The sequence below is a fragment of the Thunnus thynnus genome, chromosome 5 (assembly GCF_963924715.1).
Source record: "Thunnus thynnus chromosome 5, fThuThy2.1, whole genome shotgun sequence".
NCBI lineage: Eukaryota > Metazoa > Chordata > Actinopteri > Scombriformes > Scombridae > Thunnus > Thunnus thynnus.
In genome coordinates, this window is record NC_089521.1 from 19,472,033 (window position 1) to 19,489,306 (window position 17,274).

Sequence of the window (17,274 nt, forward strand, 5' to 3'; positions counted from 1 at the left end):
ATTTCAGCCTGTGTTACTGGAAAACAAGTAAAATTTTCTGATGTTTAAAGAGAAATGATTTGCAGCTATCAGACTTGTGACTTTGCACATCTTAAATCTTCTCTGTAATGACAGCACTGCAGTAGAGTGCTTGTGTGTTAGCAGTTCCCAATACCGTTTAATGCCAACCTGTAAGTTACTGGCATAAGATGAGATAGGAGAAAACATCTAGAGCATGCTCGGGTCGCTCATCTGTATTCTGACTGATGGAGTCTATCAAAAGGCTGGTGACTGTAAATATTTCAGTCATGTCTCACTGAAACATGAGCTGAGTCCTTTGTAGCTTTGTCATTGCTTGAGAGTGAAATGACATGCCTTCCAGTCATCCATTACAGTTCGGTCTGATGCATCTCATGTAACAGAGTCACAGCTGGTATGCTAGGATCAATTCTGTGGTCTACCAGTAACAGGGTTCTGGGATCACGGGATTCCAGCAGACTTATGGTGGGATGATCTGATGGATGGATCGTTCACACAGACAAATAAGGCGTGCTGTTAGAAATCCTATGCTGCATATGAAACACAAAACCGTGTCTGTCATTGAAAGAGACACAGATGTCTTTGTGGCAGTGTCTGACTCCCTGACGTGTCAAGAAGCCAAAAATGCCATATGAAATGTAGCTTGCATGAGGAAGGCAGACTGACCTCAGCATAAATGTTACTGTAAGTTACCTGCAGGTAAATCTGAAATGTGAGATACCATGGTAACCTCTACAATCATATCACAGACATTTGACACTAAAAGGCTGCCTGATGCAAGCACACTTATAATCTGTATGTTGATTTTTTCTAAATTCAAACGTCACTGCTATTATGGCAGTGTTGGTCTTCTACTGAAAGTGAAATATATTACCATTCCCTCCCTGTTGAGATCATTGCATCGGGTGGCTACATGCAACCTTATGGTTATAAGTATTAGGGAAATATTCTTCCAGTGATATTTTGTTTCTTTCACAATAGCTCCATCTAGTGGGCATAAGAGGGACATCTGCACCAAGATCAAAAGTAGATGTAACTCATAAACAATAATTTATTACATGACAACACTGTAAATAACAAGGAAAATAAACAAAAATATACAAAATAGAAGTAAAGGCATATGCAAAAAAACAAATATGATCATTCATCTTGCTTGGAGACCAAGAATGATTTACATCATTATGTGCAAATTAACAAGAGAAAAAAAAGGGGATTAAAATAGAAACAAACAGAAATCAAACTGATTTACAGAGTAAATGTGGGGAATATCTTATTAACCCATGTGAAAAACACAATATGAGATGTGTATGAATGAATTTCTCTCCAGAGCACAGCTTAAACCTGCAACTGTAAGTGCAAAATGGCTGAGGTGTAGCTCTCTTCTGGTACATTTCATACTGAGTGGATTTGTAATATATTTAAAACAATCAATCATATGCCACATGAATATTGTATGAATTATCTATTAGGTATTGTATCCAGTAGCAAGTATCATATATCTGGTGTTACAGCGTGCTGTGTGCGCTCTGACAAATGCCAACAATTCATCCTTTGACTACATTTCGACTGTGCATCTTATTTTCTGTGAGCGTCTGATGCTGTGTGCTCAGTGGACAGAGCCGTCAGGAGATCTGACAACGGTGGCTGTGTAGCTCTGGAGACAGACCTGAGGGCATTAATCATGAATGCCAGCCTCTCACTTTATCTGTGTGATCATTAGGCCATACTTTAGCATGATGATCACTCTCTGGAAATGAGCTCCTGGAGGCTGCTTGCATTATTCATACCTACAAGAGCACAGTCTGCTTCCTATTCTTGGAAATGAGACTTAATGAAGGGTGGCCATATTTAGGTTCTGTACTCTTGATGTGTCACTGAGTGGTGTGTCTATGTTTTATCCTTTAGCAATCTGGTTCCCCTGCACCTGCGTGATTAGACCAAAGGGAGGTGACAGGTGTTGATGAGCCCACATTACTGATGACTAATATGCCCCTTTAAGGCAAAGCCGGCCATCTGATTGGTTGACCTCTCAGTTAAAGTTGTGTTTCGCAGCTATAAGAGCAACTGTGGATCTGACAAAGCTTCAAAATGGGCCACTGACTTATCTGGTGGACAGTTATTGCCTCAGGCCTATATTTTTGAAAGTGGTGTTATTATTCTTAATTAATATTACTGGAGTGAAGTGGATGTTCAATTTTCACACATACATAGCTATTGTTCTAAACTCAGAACATCTGTCAATTTTTACAGACCTTTTCAAGGTTCTTGACAAGTAAGAGATGGCTGGTTGTGTGAAGGGCTTGTTGAAGGTATTTATATTTTCTATACATCCAAATATCCCCACTTGTACAACACTATAATGTCCTTTTTCCCTCTTGTCAGATACATGTTTTGGTTAGGTCCGTATAGAATATAGACACCCCCAAAGGGTTTTGAACATTCCCAAATGCATTGGGCTAAAATGGTTCTTGTTTGTTCTTTTAAAACATTGTGTCTTGCAAGGAGATCAAAAGCCCACGAGAATCAGTTCTGCTCCTCTGCTACAAGAGTAAGTACAGGTAATTAGCTGGCAATATGTGGATGGTTGTGGTGTGAGGGCTTGATGATGCCTCGCTCACATAATTGGTCTCTGAGGCACCGACAGTCCACATGTGAAAAACTGCATACAAATGAACCCATGAAAAACAAAGCCTGCGTAAGATACTATGTGGTGATGTTAAATCGGTTGACCACGCTATGAGAATGTACTTTAAATAAAGTGTGCATTTATGGATTTAATGAACATACTGTTGAAAATCTATCATTCATTTGATTCAATTTAATTATCTTATTTATAAAAACCATAATTTCTGCTCTGAACATGTCTCCTTGACAACTACAATCTAGCTTTTACATCATATTCATACTTTTCACAAGTTAGTTTCCTCCTCTGATACTATATATCCTTGATTCACTGCCATTTTAATTGTTTGACTGATCAAAAACTTTGCATCTGAAGAAATATTCATTGTCAATACAGCTGGTTAAACACACACAGGATGGCAACAGTGCTCTTTGAACATTGTTCTTTCTCCTAAGAGGGTTGAGGATAACCAACTGGAGATGGCAAAAAAAATCAATTCCACTATACTGACTTGCAGAAGCCACTTTTGTCTGTATCGGTGAAGACTAGCGCTGGAGACCATAATATTCCCACTGCAATATCAGGAAGGAACAACAGCATTGATTTATCCACATCGATATGCTGCAGAATTAAACAATAAATAATAAGCTATGGAAATGGATTTGTTTTGTCTTTCTGTGATTGACTAAAGCTTAGACAATGACTGACTAGACTTCCCCAGTTGCAAACCATCAGGAGTTTTGATTGACAAACTGAGGAACTCCCCCAGTGAAAAGCAGCAATGAATTGCAGGGGCTGTTTCATCATTTGTATAACCTGCTCTACTAATAATTGAGCAGGGGACAGATATTTTGGGTTCACAGGTCTCTTAATTAAAGGTGCTCAGTCCTCTGGCGAGTGAGACCATTATCTCTATAGAGTGCGAATGAATCAGCTGTACAGTTCATAATAACATAATGAGTCCATTCCTCGAGATCAGATCAAAATGTGTGACAGTCTCATCATGCGGGAGGCTGTGAAGTGGCAGGATGTAGTGAATCATCATCCTTGCAACTCCTGCTCGTCAAACTACCTGTAAATTATTGAGGAATCTGGTGTTTTCTCTTTTTTGTTTTGATGGACTCCTTGTCAAATGGCCTTGATTTTTTCCAAATTTGAACATTAATCCCCGTTCAAGTGTCTGACATTTGAGAGCGTTTAATAACAGAGTAGCTAATCCCTGTCTGGCTCTGAAGTGCTAGCAGGTTACAATCTGCTGATAGCAAATCAGTTTTACTCACAACGTATAATTATGTATTACATGTGATGACTGTGTGGTTGTGACTACCTTTTAAAATTGCAGTATTAAAGACTACAGCCAGGGTGAGCATTAACACAAACTGCATCTGTTGCTCTACAGAAGACTTTAGTTGGTTATTTAAATCTTACAGCTTAAGGAAGGAGGACTTTTAAAGGTCTTGCAGAGGAGATGCTGCAATTATCTTCCCTTTATTCACTACCTGTACTGAGGTAATGATGCCTTTTTATAGCATGAGGACAATATACTTTTAAATGAGATATTTCTTACAGAATACTGTATATATAATCTGATTGGGTAGTCAGCTGCTGGGAGGTGACTTTCCGCCTTTGTCTTTCTGTCTATGTCTTGAAAAATTAATTACATAGATACAGTACATATAAATAACTGCAGCCGCCACCTTGGCCCTGATTCAACAGCACACCGCCTTGTCATTTCACACTCAGCTGGAGCTCAAATCAAGGGCAATTTACAATGAAAAGGGAGCTGGAGAGAATGAAGCTCTATTTATTATTCCTTCCGGCTTTTTGCAACTGGAACCATGGACCTGTCCTCCTCCCTCCTTCCTTTTTTTTTCTCTCCCACTTGCCTTTATATGCTTTCAACAAAAGGCCTCCGTCTCTGCTCCTCCAGTAATGATCAAGCTTTGTAGTTTTGCCCACACAGAGCCTGGACGAAAAAACAAAACAAAACAAAACAAAAAAAAATCTGACATCAATCAATATGGAAAAGGTTCTGTGAACCTTTAAAATGGAAAGCAGTATGATTTCTTTTATATCGGCCTGGATAATATTGGTCTATAACGTTACCAGTTAATTCTGGTGCCACTTTAGGCTATAATTGAACACATAATTGAACAAATGAACATCTAATTCTTTATCACTTATGAGATATTCTTATGCTTTTTCTGTTCACTTGTGAATTGCCTTTTTAAGGTTTCAATTCACCAGTAATGCAGAACATTTTTTGTTCCTCTTTACCTTTTACAATTAAGTATTTAATACAAATACATAAAATATGAGAAGTTCCCTCCAATAATCATATTAATTTTAGAATGTGTCCTTCATGGCCTCACATTTTGATTTTGTAATGTGCCCCAATGAAGTATCTTAATCTGCTACTCCTGTCTGCTTTTTTGATTACATTTATGCTCCTTGCCCTTTGTCCTCCATTCAGTTCCCGAGCACATCACATGTTCACGTTGGCAGCCATATCACTACATGGTCCAACTCCCTTAGAGAGTCCTATGAGAAAGGTACTTTTTTGTTGATGCGGCTCTTCCTATCATTCATAACAACTTCCCCTTTTCAGGGCGAGTGAGAGGCAGATCTGTGCCAGCTGTCTTTGGACATGAATGCTGTCGGGTCGTCTGTGCACGTGAGTGCAGCCTTGCCCTGGGAGATGGAATCTGGGGCGGCAACGCTGAAACAATGCAGTCTGGGTAATCGACCCCCTCTACCTCCTGCCAATCACTTCTTGTAATCTGGAAAACGAGAACATATGACTAAACGGTGTAATTGATTCAGAGAAAGACAAATCCAAAAAGTGGTAGACCGCTACCATTTTTAATCTCCTCGATTTCCTGGCAGATTGTTTTCCAGGCCACGCTACACCCACAAACTGTTTTCACCCTCTGTGAATACACCATGTTCTTACTGAAACAAGGCGGAGAGGAATATAATGGCTTTGGCATAGGCTGACTGAAACTGAATCCCACAGTTGGATCATAGTGGTTTCACAAAAAATGTTCAAATTCAAAAGGTCTGGCAATACCAAATAAAATCAGCTCCAAAACAAAACAGCATTACTTTGGAGTATTTTGCAGAAGTGTGAATGAGGAGTGTGCCTTGATGCCCTTCAGGGTAAGCCATAAGGTCATTTTGTCTGTAATGAATGTACTTTTCACTTTTGATTCTTCGTACAGAGCATCAAAGGATGAACCCATGATGTTTACCTTTACACCTATAGATGGCAGTATTCAGTTTTAGATTTGGTGACACCAGCCATTTCGTTTTGAATTCTAGTTGGCAGAAACACTGTTTGTTGTGTAAGTATATTATCTTAGAAGCCAAGCTCAAAGTACAGCTCCAGGCTGTAGACATGGAAAATTGTGTCTTGATTCACACAGAACCTTAGAAAATGCTGATATAAAGATAACACATTACAGTCGAAATTTTCTGCAGCAGCGTGCCTATTGCTTTTCTCAAAGGCATTCTTGTGAGATTTGGATTCAGTGACAATGAAGTTCATATATCTATCATTACCTCTGTTATTATCATTCCACAAGGTGTCATTGTCTGTATTGTGCAGGCAGGTCACATATTTTTAACTCGGCTGTGTACACGTGAAAGCAGATCAGTGTATGTGTGGAAAAACACAACTATTCTCTTCACACAACAGCGACACTTTCTGAGAAATGTGAAGTGATACTGAACTGGCACATTTAAATTTCACTTTGTCTGTACAGCAGATCTGAAGTACTGAAAATTACATCCTCCCTTACAAAACAATAAATCTTATTGTGCTTCCTGTCAACGTACCCTATAATTGGTATAACTGCGATATAAATCAGATAAAACCCTTTCTTTGGTGTTCTTTGATGCTTAATTGATCTCAGATCTTGGTTGACTCTTACAGTGGGCTATTACATAGATTCCTTTTGCTGGGAACTTTGTTTTTTTCCGATCTTTTTGTTTTTTGTGTTACAGCAAAGTGGTATTGAGTATGTCCCTAAACATAAAGGTAAAAAGCCGTAATATGAATGTGACATGTTCTATCTTCTTTAGGAAATATATGAGCAAAAAAGCTCAGAAAAATCAACCTTTGAGTGATAATATACATGTAGCATATTTATCATTCTCTGCATGTATGATCAGTAAATTCAAATAAAACAATCTGCAGCCATTTTGCATCAAACAAATATAACCACGTTTATTTTCAAAGTATAAAATTTCACACTATAAAGGCCACTTTTCAGGGTGAATCGACAACCTTTCCGTTTTTAAGATTTACACAGAGAAATACCTTGTCCCTCTCTGCTGGTCTAACATACTGTCCAGTTCTGTGGCAAAATAAAAGAATTGTTCTACTCCACCACAGAAAGTAGTTGGCAAGATCTGAATAATTTACTCGATACAGGAGAATGGCAGGAGAGTGAGAATTCCTGATTTTGTACATCCCACAGAGGAGCAGGTATTCTGAGCGGCTCTCTCGCTTTATTAAACCGGCTTACAGGCACAGCTTGACGTTACAGGCACTGTTCGCCTTCTACTGGGAGACTCGAAAAAGAAATCTGCAGTTGACATTCTTTACAATGGCACCAGTCAGGCCACGAGAGCATCCTCTGTTTGTACAAGCGGAACGACTCGTACTGCGGACCTCGCTGTCAGAGGCCGGTTGGCTCACTGCAGATCTGGTGAGGTGTCCAGACTTTGAGCGTAGCGTTCACATTCCTACTTACTAACCGTGACGTGGTGCCCGCTGAGGTAGAACAGTTGTACCAAAAGACTTATTTATAAAGTATACAAATGAGTAACAGTCACATCAATAAACTTAAGAGTGGAGTCATGAGGGGGAATAGAAAATAACGTCACATTTCACCCACATTTTCAGCACAACAATATGTAGACCACTGACATGTCTGGATATCTGAAATACTCCCTTCCAGCACAAACTACTTCTGCAATTCTTTCCCTTTCAGGCATAAATGGCATTTTCACAGATACTCAAACTGTATTATTGCATCTACAAGCCAGTGGGAACAATTGAGTTGTGAAATCACTAGCTCTGGTGACCTCAGCATGTGAAATCTATCCTTCCCACACTCACACACGCTATTCAAGAGTGCAAACGAAAAAACAAAATTAAGTCAACAAAAGGGAAATAAAGCAGACACTTGTCATGTCAGAGAGGGGACATTCCCATACAGAGTACAACATGTTCGTCGACACTCCTTCCACATTAAAAAGTAAGTCTGTCATGTCCCTTTTGAAGGCTCCCGTCTCCCCTGAAGGCTGGAATGGGCTAAGCGAGCTGACTGGCTCCTGGCGGGGTAGGAAAGGCTAGGCTGGGGTCTGCAGTGCTTACAGCTGGACACCCAGCCCTCTATGTGGACTAGGACCAGCTGCTGTCCATCAAACCCCCCGTCCCCTTGCGGGTGATGATGCTCTCTGTCGACTTAAGCAGCCTCTCTAGACAGGGCGCGTTGATTTTGCCCGGCGGAGGCCCTCTGGGCACCGAGTCTGTTTTAGTGTGGCTGTCTGTGCTGGAGGACACAGCGTTGTCCTGCGTAAGGTCTCTGTCTCTGGGGGGCAGCAGGTGCCTGGGGCCAGCCTGGGTCTGCTCTGCTGTGGGGGAGCAGATGGGTGACGTGTGGAGCCACTTCAGGTTACTGGCGGAGTAGGCTCCCGGAGGAGTGAGGTCAGTGACTCTCAGGGCTTTGGCGCCCACTGGGGGATCACTGACGGTTACGGGGCTCACTGCTGCAGGTGCGATGACTGGAGATGGAGATAGCTGTTGGGAAAAAAGGACCAGAGTTTAACCCTTCGTTTCATTTAGCAGGTTATTTGTTAGGGACGAATCAACAGAAAAGTGTAATTGAGCCTCAAATAGCCTAATAGATATTAAACGTGCACTAAAAATAAAAATATGATGTCACGAAGTGTAGAATTAGAAAATGTCCAAATTTGGCGCCCGCTCAGTGGTCATACCTGAACTGGGCACACTGAGATTTAATAGGCTGAAAGCAAAACGTAAACTGCACCAATTTTCTTTGGAATTGCTTTAGTTTTCTTCAAACAAATCATATAAAATAAGAATAATATGAAATATGTTATAATAACATCAATACACTGAGGCTTTAGACCTGCAATGACTGATTTTTTGGCCACTTGGGGGCAGTGCAACAAGCTTTAAAAACAACACTGACATATTATCACCTAATACAGTTGTTATGGGGAACATGAACAGTGACCTTTTTAAACATCCAGTAGAAGCAGAGCTATATTATCATTCATTCAAGGTCGTTGAATCCTAATATCGACTCCCTTTTAGCCCTATTTTGGTCTTCTAGCTCCTGAGAAAAATATCTGCCCCTTTGCTAGCTGCTAAATACTCCACTATCTTCACCAGACAGTCGTTAACTTGTGGGTTTAGCAGAGCTTTTTCACTGATAACAGCTGCCTACTGCATCTAGAAATAACACTGATAAGAGTGATGAGACTGAACCAAAACAGTAAAGCTACGGGCTATAAGACTAAAACAATAAGCTGAACGGTGCTAAATTGTTTTATAGAACTGAGGGGAACTGCAGTTGAGCGCTGATTCTCTCTAGGTTGGACCTTTTCACATTATAGTCATTTCATCTATTGTTAAAAATATTGATTATAGCAGCTTTAAAGTTATTGTGTTTCAGTATGACCACGTATGATGTTGCAATACAGCCTCTTTGTGGTGACTGAAAAAAATTGTACATGAAATTCTTGTTTATGGGTGGGTTAGCCGCAGAAATAAATCCTTGCCAATTGAACGCACAGGAATGTTCCAGAGGACTCTGACCATTCTTATTTCCTAAGGGAACACTCCTCCAAAATTACCTTTTCTCCTCTGCCATTGTTCTTAGTGAACCTGAGACTGCAGTAATACCTCAGTAAAAATAGCTTTTAATCCTCCCTTCCCTGTCCCAGACCTGTGATTAAATAATAATAGATATTTTTGTCCCTCTTTCACTGCGTCATCACCATATGTTCTTGGCAGCGGGCCTTGTCTAACCCAAGAGCTCTTACACAACAGTTCTACTCTTTTACAACTTTACCTTCGGTTTCTTGGTGGGAACGGCTTCTTCTGTCTGAGTGACAGCGAGTTGGTCTTGGAGTTTTACGTTAGGGAACCAGCTCTTCAGCATGTCCTCCATTTTAAGAATGATATTAATATATTTCTCCCTGAAAAAGGAAGTGAGGAGAAGACAGAAAAGTAGAAACAGAGAGAAAGAGAGAGATATTTACTCAAGCTGTCATGCATAAATCTGTGTAATCTACCAACAATCTTGCCAACCTCCTCTGTGAAATCTTATCTCTGCATCAAGCTCACACAGGAAATATGCAATCTTGAACAGCTAGTGCACACTTACACTCACTCAGCAAAGCCTGTACTCCATGTGTGGGGGGGAAATTGTCTTAAGTACATTTCTCACATGTTTCGCGCTCACACGTGGCCTGGTGTGTAATAGTTCTGCTCGCCTCTAAATATAAACACCAAAGCCACAATGGTCTCCACCAGCGTCACTGTGAAAATAAACTAGTCGTGGTGACGCAGTTCTCATTGGAGGTGGGCAGAGAGCAGCGTCCCATTAACTCCCACCCGTCAAAACCAGATGGTGGGTACGGATTAGCTTGTGTCATATGATCAGGACCTTCCTGCTATACTCCATTCAGAGCATGTTAATTTTATGTGAAAGATTATCCGCAACAGTGACTGCTAAAAAAGTCACTTTGATCCTATCTACCATTGTGTTGCTGCAGGGGCTGCCAGCTGGCAACACAGAGCAGGCACAGGGGACAATGGTGGGAGGGAAGGAGGGAGGGGATTTATTCCACCTTCCAGCCTCTGCCCCGACGGTCTGCAGGGAGGCTGCCACACCCACCCTTTGTTTCCCATATGAAGGCAGCAGCTGGTGGGTGAGGACTCCAATTAGTCTGTGCCAAACTCAGCAGCACTTCATCTTATATCAGTATACCTTGATGCAAACCCTCGAAGTGACTGGCTGCCCAACAGGCCCCACTTTGCTTCCCATACAGGTATCAGAAATGCTGCTTTAAATACAGAACTCCATTAAGCTCCTATTGAATTCATAAACTTTCGGTGTAATTGGATTGTGTTGATTGGATCGTAATATGTTATATTTCTATAAATTATTGTCGAATTTAGTGCAGAAATAACGATCTAAATAAATAGAAAATTACTTTCATTATTCTATGTCATTTTGCTTACATTTTCCATGTTGTATACATTAGAATTCCACAGTGTTTAAATATAAAAAATTAGATGCTAAAGAGGTTGAAAATGAGAGCAATTTTATGACGTGAAGAAAAGGAAATCTACACATTTAAAAAATATATCACTAGCTGTAGACTTTCTCCTTTAAAGGGATGATATCATACTCCATTATACCGTCTGGCAAGTGGAGAGCTAATCAAGCAGAGACAAGCGTGCTGCTCCCACAGTGGCGCCTGATACATTTTTAACAAGATGCCCAGCTATAGTGAGACTCAGCGATCCCTGCAGTAAATTTATCCTGAAAGCGTGCAGGGGTAAAAGCTCCTCGCAGGGCAACCTGCTGTGAGCCATGTGTCACGGACATGTTGGAGACCACTTTGACCCACAAATAGCGAGCACAATTTCTAGTAGTTGTAATGGTACATATGTGGGTTAAATGTTTTGTAGTTGTGATTCTGATTCATGCTATTATCTAAAACACTTCTTGCTATTAGTCAATAGCAAGAAGCGTTTTCTGTTTTGGTAAAAGTAAGATACTTGCAGGACATGCACACTAGAGAAAATATACATTTGTAGCTTCAAAAACATACACATATAAAGGGAAAAACTGAATATTATAAGACAATATGGATAATTGTAGCATGTTAAACAGTATGTGGGTCAAGCTGAGGACACTTACCCCATGCAGGGGTTCCGCAGGACACCCATGATCCTTTGGATCCTATCCATGGCCACACTCTCCTGGAAACTGCTGAGTCCTGGAAAAGAAGAAAGTTGTACCATGAGCTACACGGACTGTGTTGACAGCAGGGCTGAGTCTGTGGAGCAGATGGGTTGTGTGAAACGTGTGTGGGAGGGAACAGACTCCTTGCCTCTGTGTGGCCAGGAAGTGTTGGGTCACACAAAGTTTGGGTTTGACAACGATCCCAAACTGAGCAGCTTCAGAGCCGGTCTGAACATGATGCTATCTTCCAGAGAGTCCCTTATAATGCCTATCAAACGACTCAGCAGCTGCTTTACTGGAGACTGTGGCACAGTATGTTCTCACTTGCTTCTGCCAAGCATCTAATTTACAAGAAAGCCTGAAGTGTGACATTGCTCATTCTCAAGTGGTAAAAAAATAACATTCAAATGTTTTTTTTTTTTTCTCTCCTTGCAGGGCCATTTTGAAAGAGTTCAGTTATGGGTCTGGGCTATGTACACCTTTACCAAGAATGGCCTCCATTATAAAAGATACACACACACACACACACACACAGAGGAAATACATGTGGTTACTTGATAGCCCCACAACCATACATGTTTCAGACATCTTGATCTCAAATCTCAAGGAAACATATTTCATTAAGAGTGGCATGCTGTCTATCTAGTCTATTGTTTTTCAAAGAAAGACAGAGCGAGATGTAGACTGGCCTGAGAAATGGTTGTGTTAAACAGTATGTAATGTAGTGAAAGTGTTCTGAAGACAAAAACAAAAAAAAAAGATCTGAAACGAGTGACTTACGTTCTCTGTATCTCCCTGAACGAAGACCATTCAAGATTGATGACAGTGGATGAATGTAGCATTGTAGCTCCATGCACTGAAAATAGATCAAATTTGTAGTTAATGATTTAAAATCTATTCAAAAACCTTCTGAAAAACTGGCTTTCGCAAACTGCTGTTCATTTTAATACGAAAGTTGCTCAACATTATTTAGATAACCCCTGAACACCCCCTACTGTTCTATTGACTGACTCATGACAGACGAACTCTAGTTCCTCATAAAAGCATGACTAACTCTGTTCATACAGTTAGTGGTGAGGGTCATCTTTACTGGAAGTGTCATGCATGAGGCACTCTGTGTTAAACCAGCAGGGGAGTCGATGTAGGTGATAGGGCGCGCCCTAGTTTTGCTGACACTGTCAACCACCTCCTGTGGGTGACAATGTCATGAGTCATATAGGTGCCTACCTTTCTGGTAAAAATTCGGTCTTTCTCTGACATGTTGGAAATGAGCTGCCGTTCCTTGTGCTCCCCCTCTGTGAAACTGTGAGGTCTCTTCAGTGCTTGCTGAGTGTCTTTGCCATTCATTTTTTCTCCCTGTCGTGTTTTACACAGTCCGATGCTGTCCCTGCCCCATGTCTCAGTGCAGCCGGAGGGAGATCCCCGGCTGGAGGCCTCCCTGACCTCGCTCCAGTTACTGTCGCCCTCCTTCACCTCGCCGCTCCGGCGGCAGCTGCTGTCAGACGGGCCCAGGTGTGACGGGGAGTTGGGGGATGAAGGAGCCTCTGTCTGGCTGTGCTTTCTGGTACAGTCAAGCTCCTGTTCGCTATCGTTGTCCTCATTGTCACTAGCCAGCCAGTCAATGGAGTTGTCCGAATCTGTAGCAGACATCCTTGGCTGCAGGCTCTAATTAGCTCTGACCATCACTGACCTGGAAGAGAGAAAGTCATGGTTACTATAATGCAACAATACAATAAAGGAGTGATGAAGATGTGAAACGGGAGCCTAAAAGTAACAGATTCAAGTCCTTCAACAGTATAAATGGTGCAGCAGCAGCCAAAACCCTACTGGAGTGTCCTTGAGCTTACATTACACGTTAGTCTGGATTTTTTAAAAAACTCCCCAAACCCTGCACCTCCAACCAAGCAGACATGAATAGAGGCAGAGAGACAGACTCTGAGCAGATGGTGGCAGTGGGACCGCAGTTGTTGAGACCACAATGACCTGTTTGTTTTGCAGATGCAACACCTGAGCCAGCAAACACGGACTAGCCACCATCAAAAGCAAACACCAAACATACCAGTGCCCGCAACAATCCTGTGCAGCCCTCAAACACTCGCCGCTTCCAGTCAGAGCCTTAAATCTCTCCAAATTATCGTCATCGTGATTCTCCACATCCTGACATCACATAAGAACAAACCTCTACATTCTGCATTTTACTGGTTTGAGTGTTATTCCCCATTCGGGCTCCATCAGCTGGCCCACCAGCTGCTACCACCACACTCATTCATAAACATTGTTAGCTTGTTTATTCAAAGGGGGCAGGGGTCTGCCACCATGACAACCAGTCAAGCTAAGACTGCAAACCTCCTGTCAACACTTTGGTGTCGACACTTTGGTGTGGGGGGGGGGGGGGGGGATTTTTACAAAATGGGAGACTGGCATTGTTGGTTCACAAACTGAAGAATACCTGAATAAAAACTCCTCCAACCAAATGCTCTTCACGGATGCTTAATTGTTTATATCTCTCCAACATGTTTCCTCAGTGATTATTATATCGCTCCTCACATAAAGGAAGTGAGAACAGCGTTTTCAGCACAGAGATTATTTTTGGTGTTTGAATGGTTAACGCCTGGCATGTCACAGATTTCCTGTGAAATTTGAGGGTAGGAGAGTTAATTGCTCCCCAGTTCTTTGTCTCAGGATAACCACCTTCTGATCTTACTGTTACATATGAGGGTGGAGCAGAGATTTATTACAAGCTCTAATATAACAAAAACCCCCAAAGAAAAATAAGAAGAATTGATGCTTCCGATTGCAGGTAATAAATAACATGGCTCCGAGATGAAAGAGAGCACAGCTGAAAATAAAATGAGTGGCCAGGTTGCCACACAACAGGCTGAACAGCTGTAATAAAACGCTCAGTGTAAATTATATTTGAATACCAGGAGACTGGACTTATAAAATATCATTATTCAAGACATTCAGCATCAAAGATCTGATTAAACTTATATGCAATTCCTACATTTTTTCAAATTCCAGCTGGTTATTTTAAAAATATACTAACGCCGCATTAATTCAGGTAAACCCGAACAAGCCTTTTTTTCTTCATTCATGTCTGTGTAAAGTGTCCATCAGCAAACTTTTTCAGAATATCATAATGTATTACATGTTAAATATATTTTACTATATCCTGTGATACATATAATAAGATTATTTTTTCTATAAGAAGACGTATCAGAGAAACACCACCCACTAGCCATTTCTCAGCAAATAATAAAGACATTACACATGTAAATGCTTTAAGATAGTCAACACCACTTATGAGACATGTTATAAAGTGAGTGCTTTTACCATTGGTTTGATTTGATTGTGTAATAAAACAACACACATATATAACACACACTGTCCAAATATTCACTTGTCCTGGGCCTTTTGAATACACCACCTATAGGCCTACAGTCTTTCAGATAGACATTCAAATTGCTACGCTAGTACTGATAACACGTTTTTATAGCACATACATTTGTTTTATAAAACACACCCATACTTGGTTGCCTTTATAGTCTCCATTTCTATATCTACCTGTGTAGGTGGGGCACACGAATTGAGATGCCCACCACTTTAACACAAACACACACACACACACTTCAATTTCTTTTTTAAAAAGGGCGATAAACATGAATTTTGACAAAAAATCCCCTCATCGAAAGGTCAGAATTTATCATCTATCCCCTAAAAGAAACGAGAAAAAACACAAAGTCCAATCACCGGATCTCTTTGCCTTAATGCAGGTTTCAAAGCAGTTCAACAGACACAATAGACTTCCTCATCTCTCGTAGTAAATTTGGCAGCATGCACAGGTAAATTATATAAACCCAAGAGTGTAGTCAGGAATAGTTATCAATGTAACACCTAAACTGTCATGTCATATCATTAATCCTCCATCACAAATATCTGCTTCTTTACGACTATCATATGACTGAGTCAAATTCCTCTGGATGATTTTTCTTCTTTGAATAACATCATCTAATGTTTTCACTCACACACAGAGTTTATCAGGATTATCTGATCATTAGGATGAGATGCGGATCGGGGCAGGTACGTACCTTCCCAGGATGGAGCGGACGGTGTTACTCTTCCTTTGTTCAGCGGTAAATCCAGCAAGACTGTTGGGCAGAGAGCAGCTGATGTGCTGGACGTGCGATGTGTGAGTAAGGAGGCAGTACAGCCAGTGATCGGCCCGTGTTGCTTCTCCCAAGGCAACGTGTCTGGGAGGGCGGGATTAGAGAGGACCGGCTCTCCCATTTGTTCCTCCAACGCCCCCGACTGACAAATCGGCGTCTTCGCTCAGGGCAGCCGCGGAGCGATAGGCGAGGCGGTTTACATATGCAAATGACATGCAAATGACACAAACACGTGGACACGCGGATCGGTTTCATTTCAGCAGCTGGGCGCAAAGTCAATCCAGGGCTAGTTTTGGTCATTCTAGAGGCATTCTTCCTCATTATATCATCCGGATGATGATGCCTGTAGTTGTGGCATGTCAGTAAGCTGAGCAGCCTGTGTAAAGGCACAGTCAGCAGTTTCAGGAACAACTGATAGAGTTTGCTCAAGGACACTTCAGCAGACTATTTGAACACAAATAGTCTGGCCATCTGTCTAAGCCATCATTTTCCTAGGGTTAGAATACATTTACCTATTAATGTACACTGAGATATGAGCCATGGGAGTCTCTAAGATGGATTATAGATCAAATAATTAGTAATTATTTCATGTTGCTTTCCTTTAAAAAACATAAAATCCGAACAGGAAAGTGCTTTTTCAAGCAAATCTGGCTGTTACTGAAGATGCAATTGGCATGCAGATTGTGTTCGGTCTGCATCTTGGGTTTTTTTTTTTTTCTTTTGGTTGTTGTTTTTTTTTTTTTTTTTTTTGGACACAGTGACGGTAAAGGCATGACTCACAGGACCCCGGTTTGACTGCCTGAGAGGGTGGGATTAGGAGCATTCTGTCAGAGGCCAGACGAGGATCCTGAGCCTGGAGCCAGTGAGTCATGAACTCTCTCGCAGCAAACGTGATCACGTGCGTCTAAGAGACACCCACAGAAAAAGCAAAGCCAGCCTCCTTTCCTCGTCTCTCCCTCAGTTGACAATGAGGACTAGTGGAGTCAAACACAACTACAAAAAAACAAAAAAAAAAAACACAACGCACATTTCTTTCCCTTCTATCTGCAGCGTGGTTGGGTCACATGTGAAAATGCGCTGGGAGATGTTTACAGAGTCAAAGATCAGATGCATGCCCAGACAGCTTTAACAACTGGGTGCAAATCTGTCAAGCATAAAATCCAGAAGGACTTCTTGGAGTGTCTTCTGTGCTTTCTATAATGAGCCTGTAGTCTACCATGGTAATTAGATTCTGAGAGCATTTTGTGGTCAAGAGATCATAGAGGAGTGTATGTGGCTACTTTTCCTTTATGTGCCTCTGTTAAAGTGAGTAGCAGGCAGGATGAGGGCACCAGCAGCCCAGTGTCCTCTTCGCTCAGAGACTTGTGCATTTATTCTCTGCTTTTGTGCTTTTAATCACATCCTGCTGTCAAGAAAGTGCACCACAGACACTAGAGCACCCATAAAGCTGGTT

At 41.4% G+C, this 17,274-nt stretch overlaps 1 protein-coding gene across 1 annotated transcript; it reads right to left on the minus strand.

Annotated features, from left to right (window-relative positions):
- Positions 1-6,842: 6,842 nt before the first annotated feature.
- LOC137183071 (circadian-associated transcriptional repressor) lies at positions 6,843-15,901 on the minus strand. Its single transcript, XM_067589836.1, has 6 exons — positions 15,744-15,901; positions 12,883-13,345; positions 12,436-12,511; positions 11,611-11,689; positions 9,751-9,877; positions 6,843-8,450 (listed from the first exon to the last, which is right to left on the minus strand). The coding sequence occupies exons 2-6, from the start codon at positions 13,303-13,305 to the stop codon at positions 8,052-8,054; spliced, it is 1,104 nt and encodes a 367-aa protein (XP_067445937.1). The 5' UTR covers positions 13,306-13,345; positions 15,744-15,901; the 3' UTR covers positions 6,843-8,051.
- Positions 15,902-17,274: the final 1,373 nt, after the last annotated feature.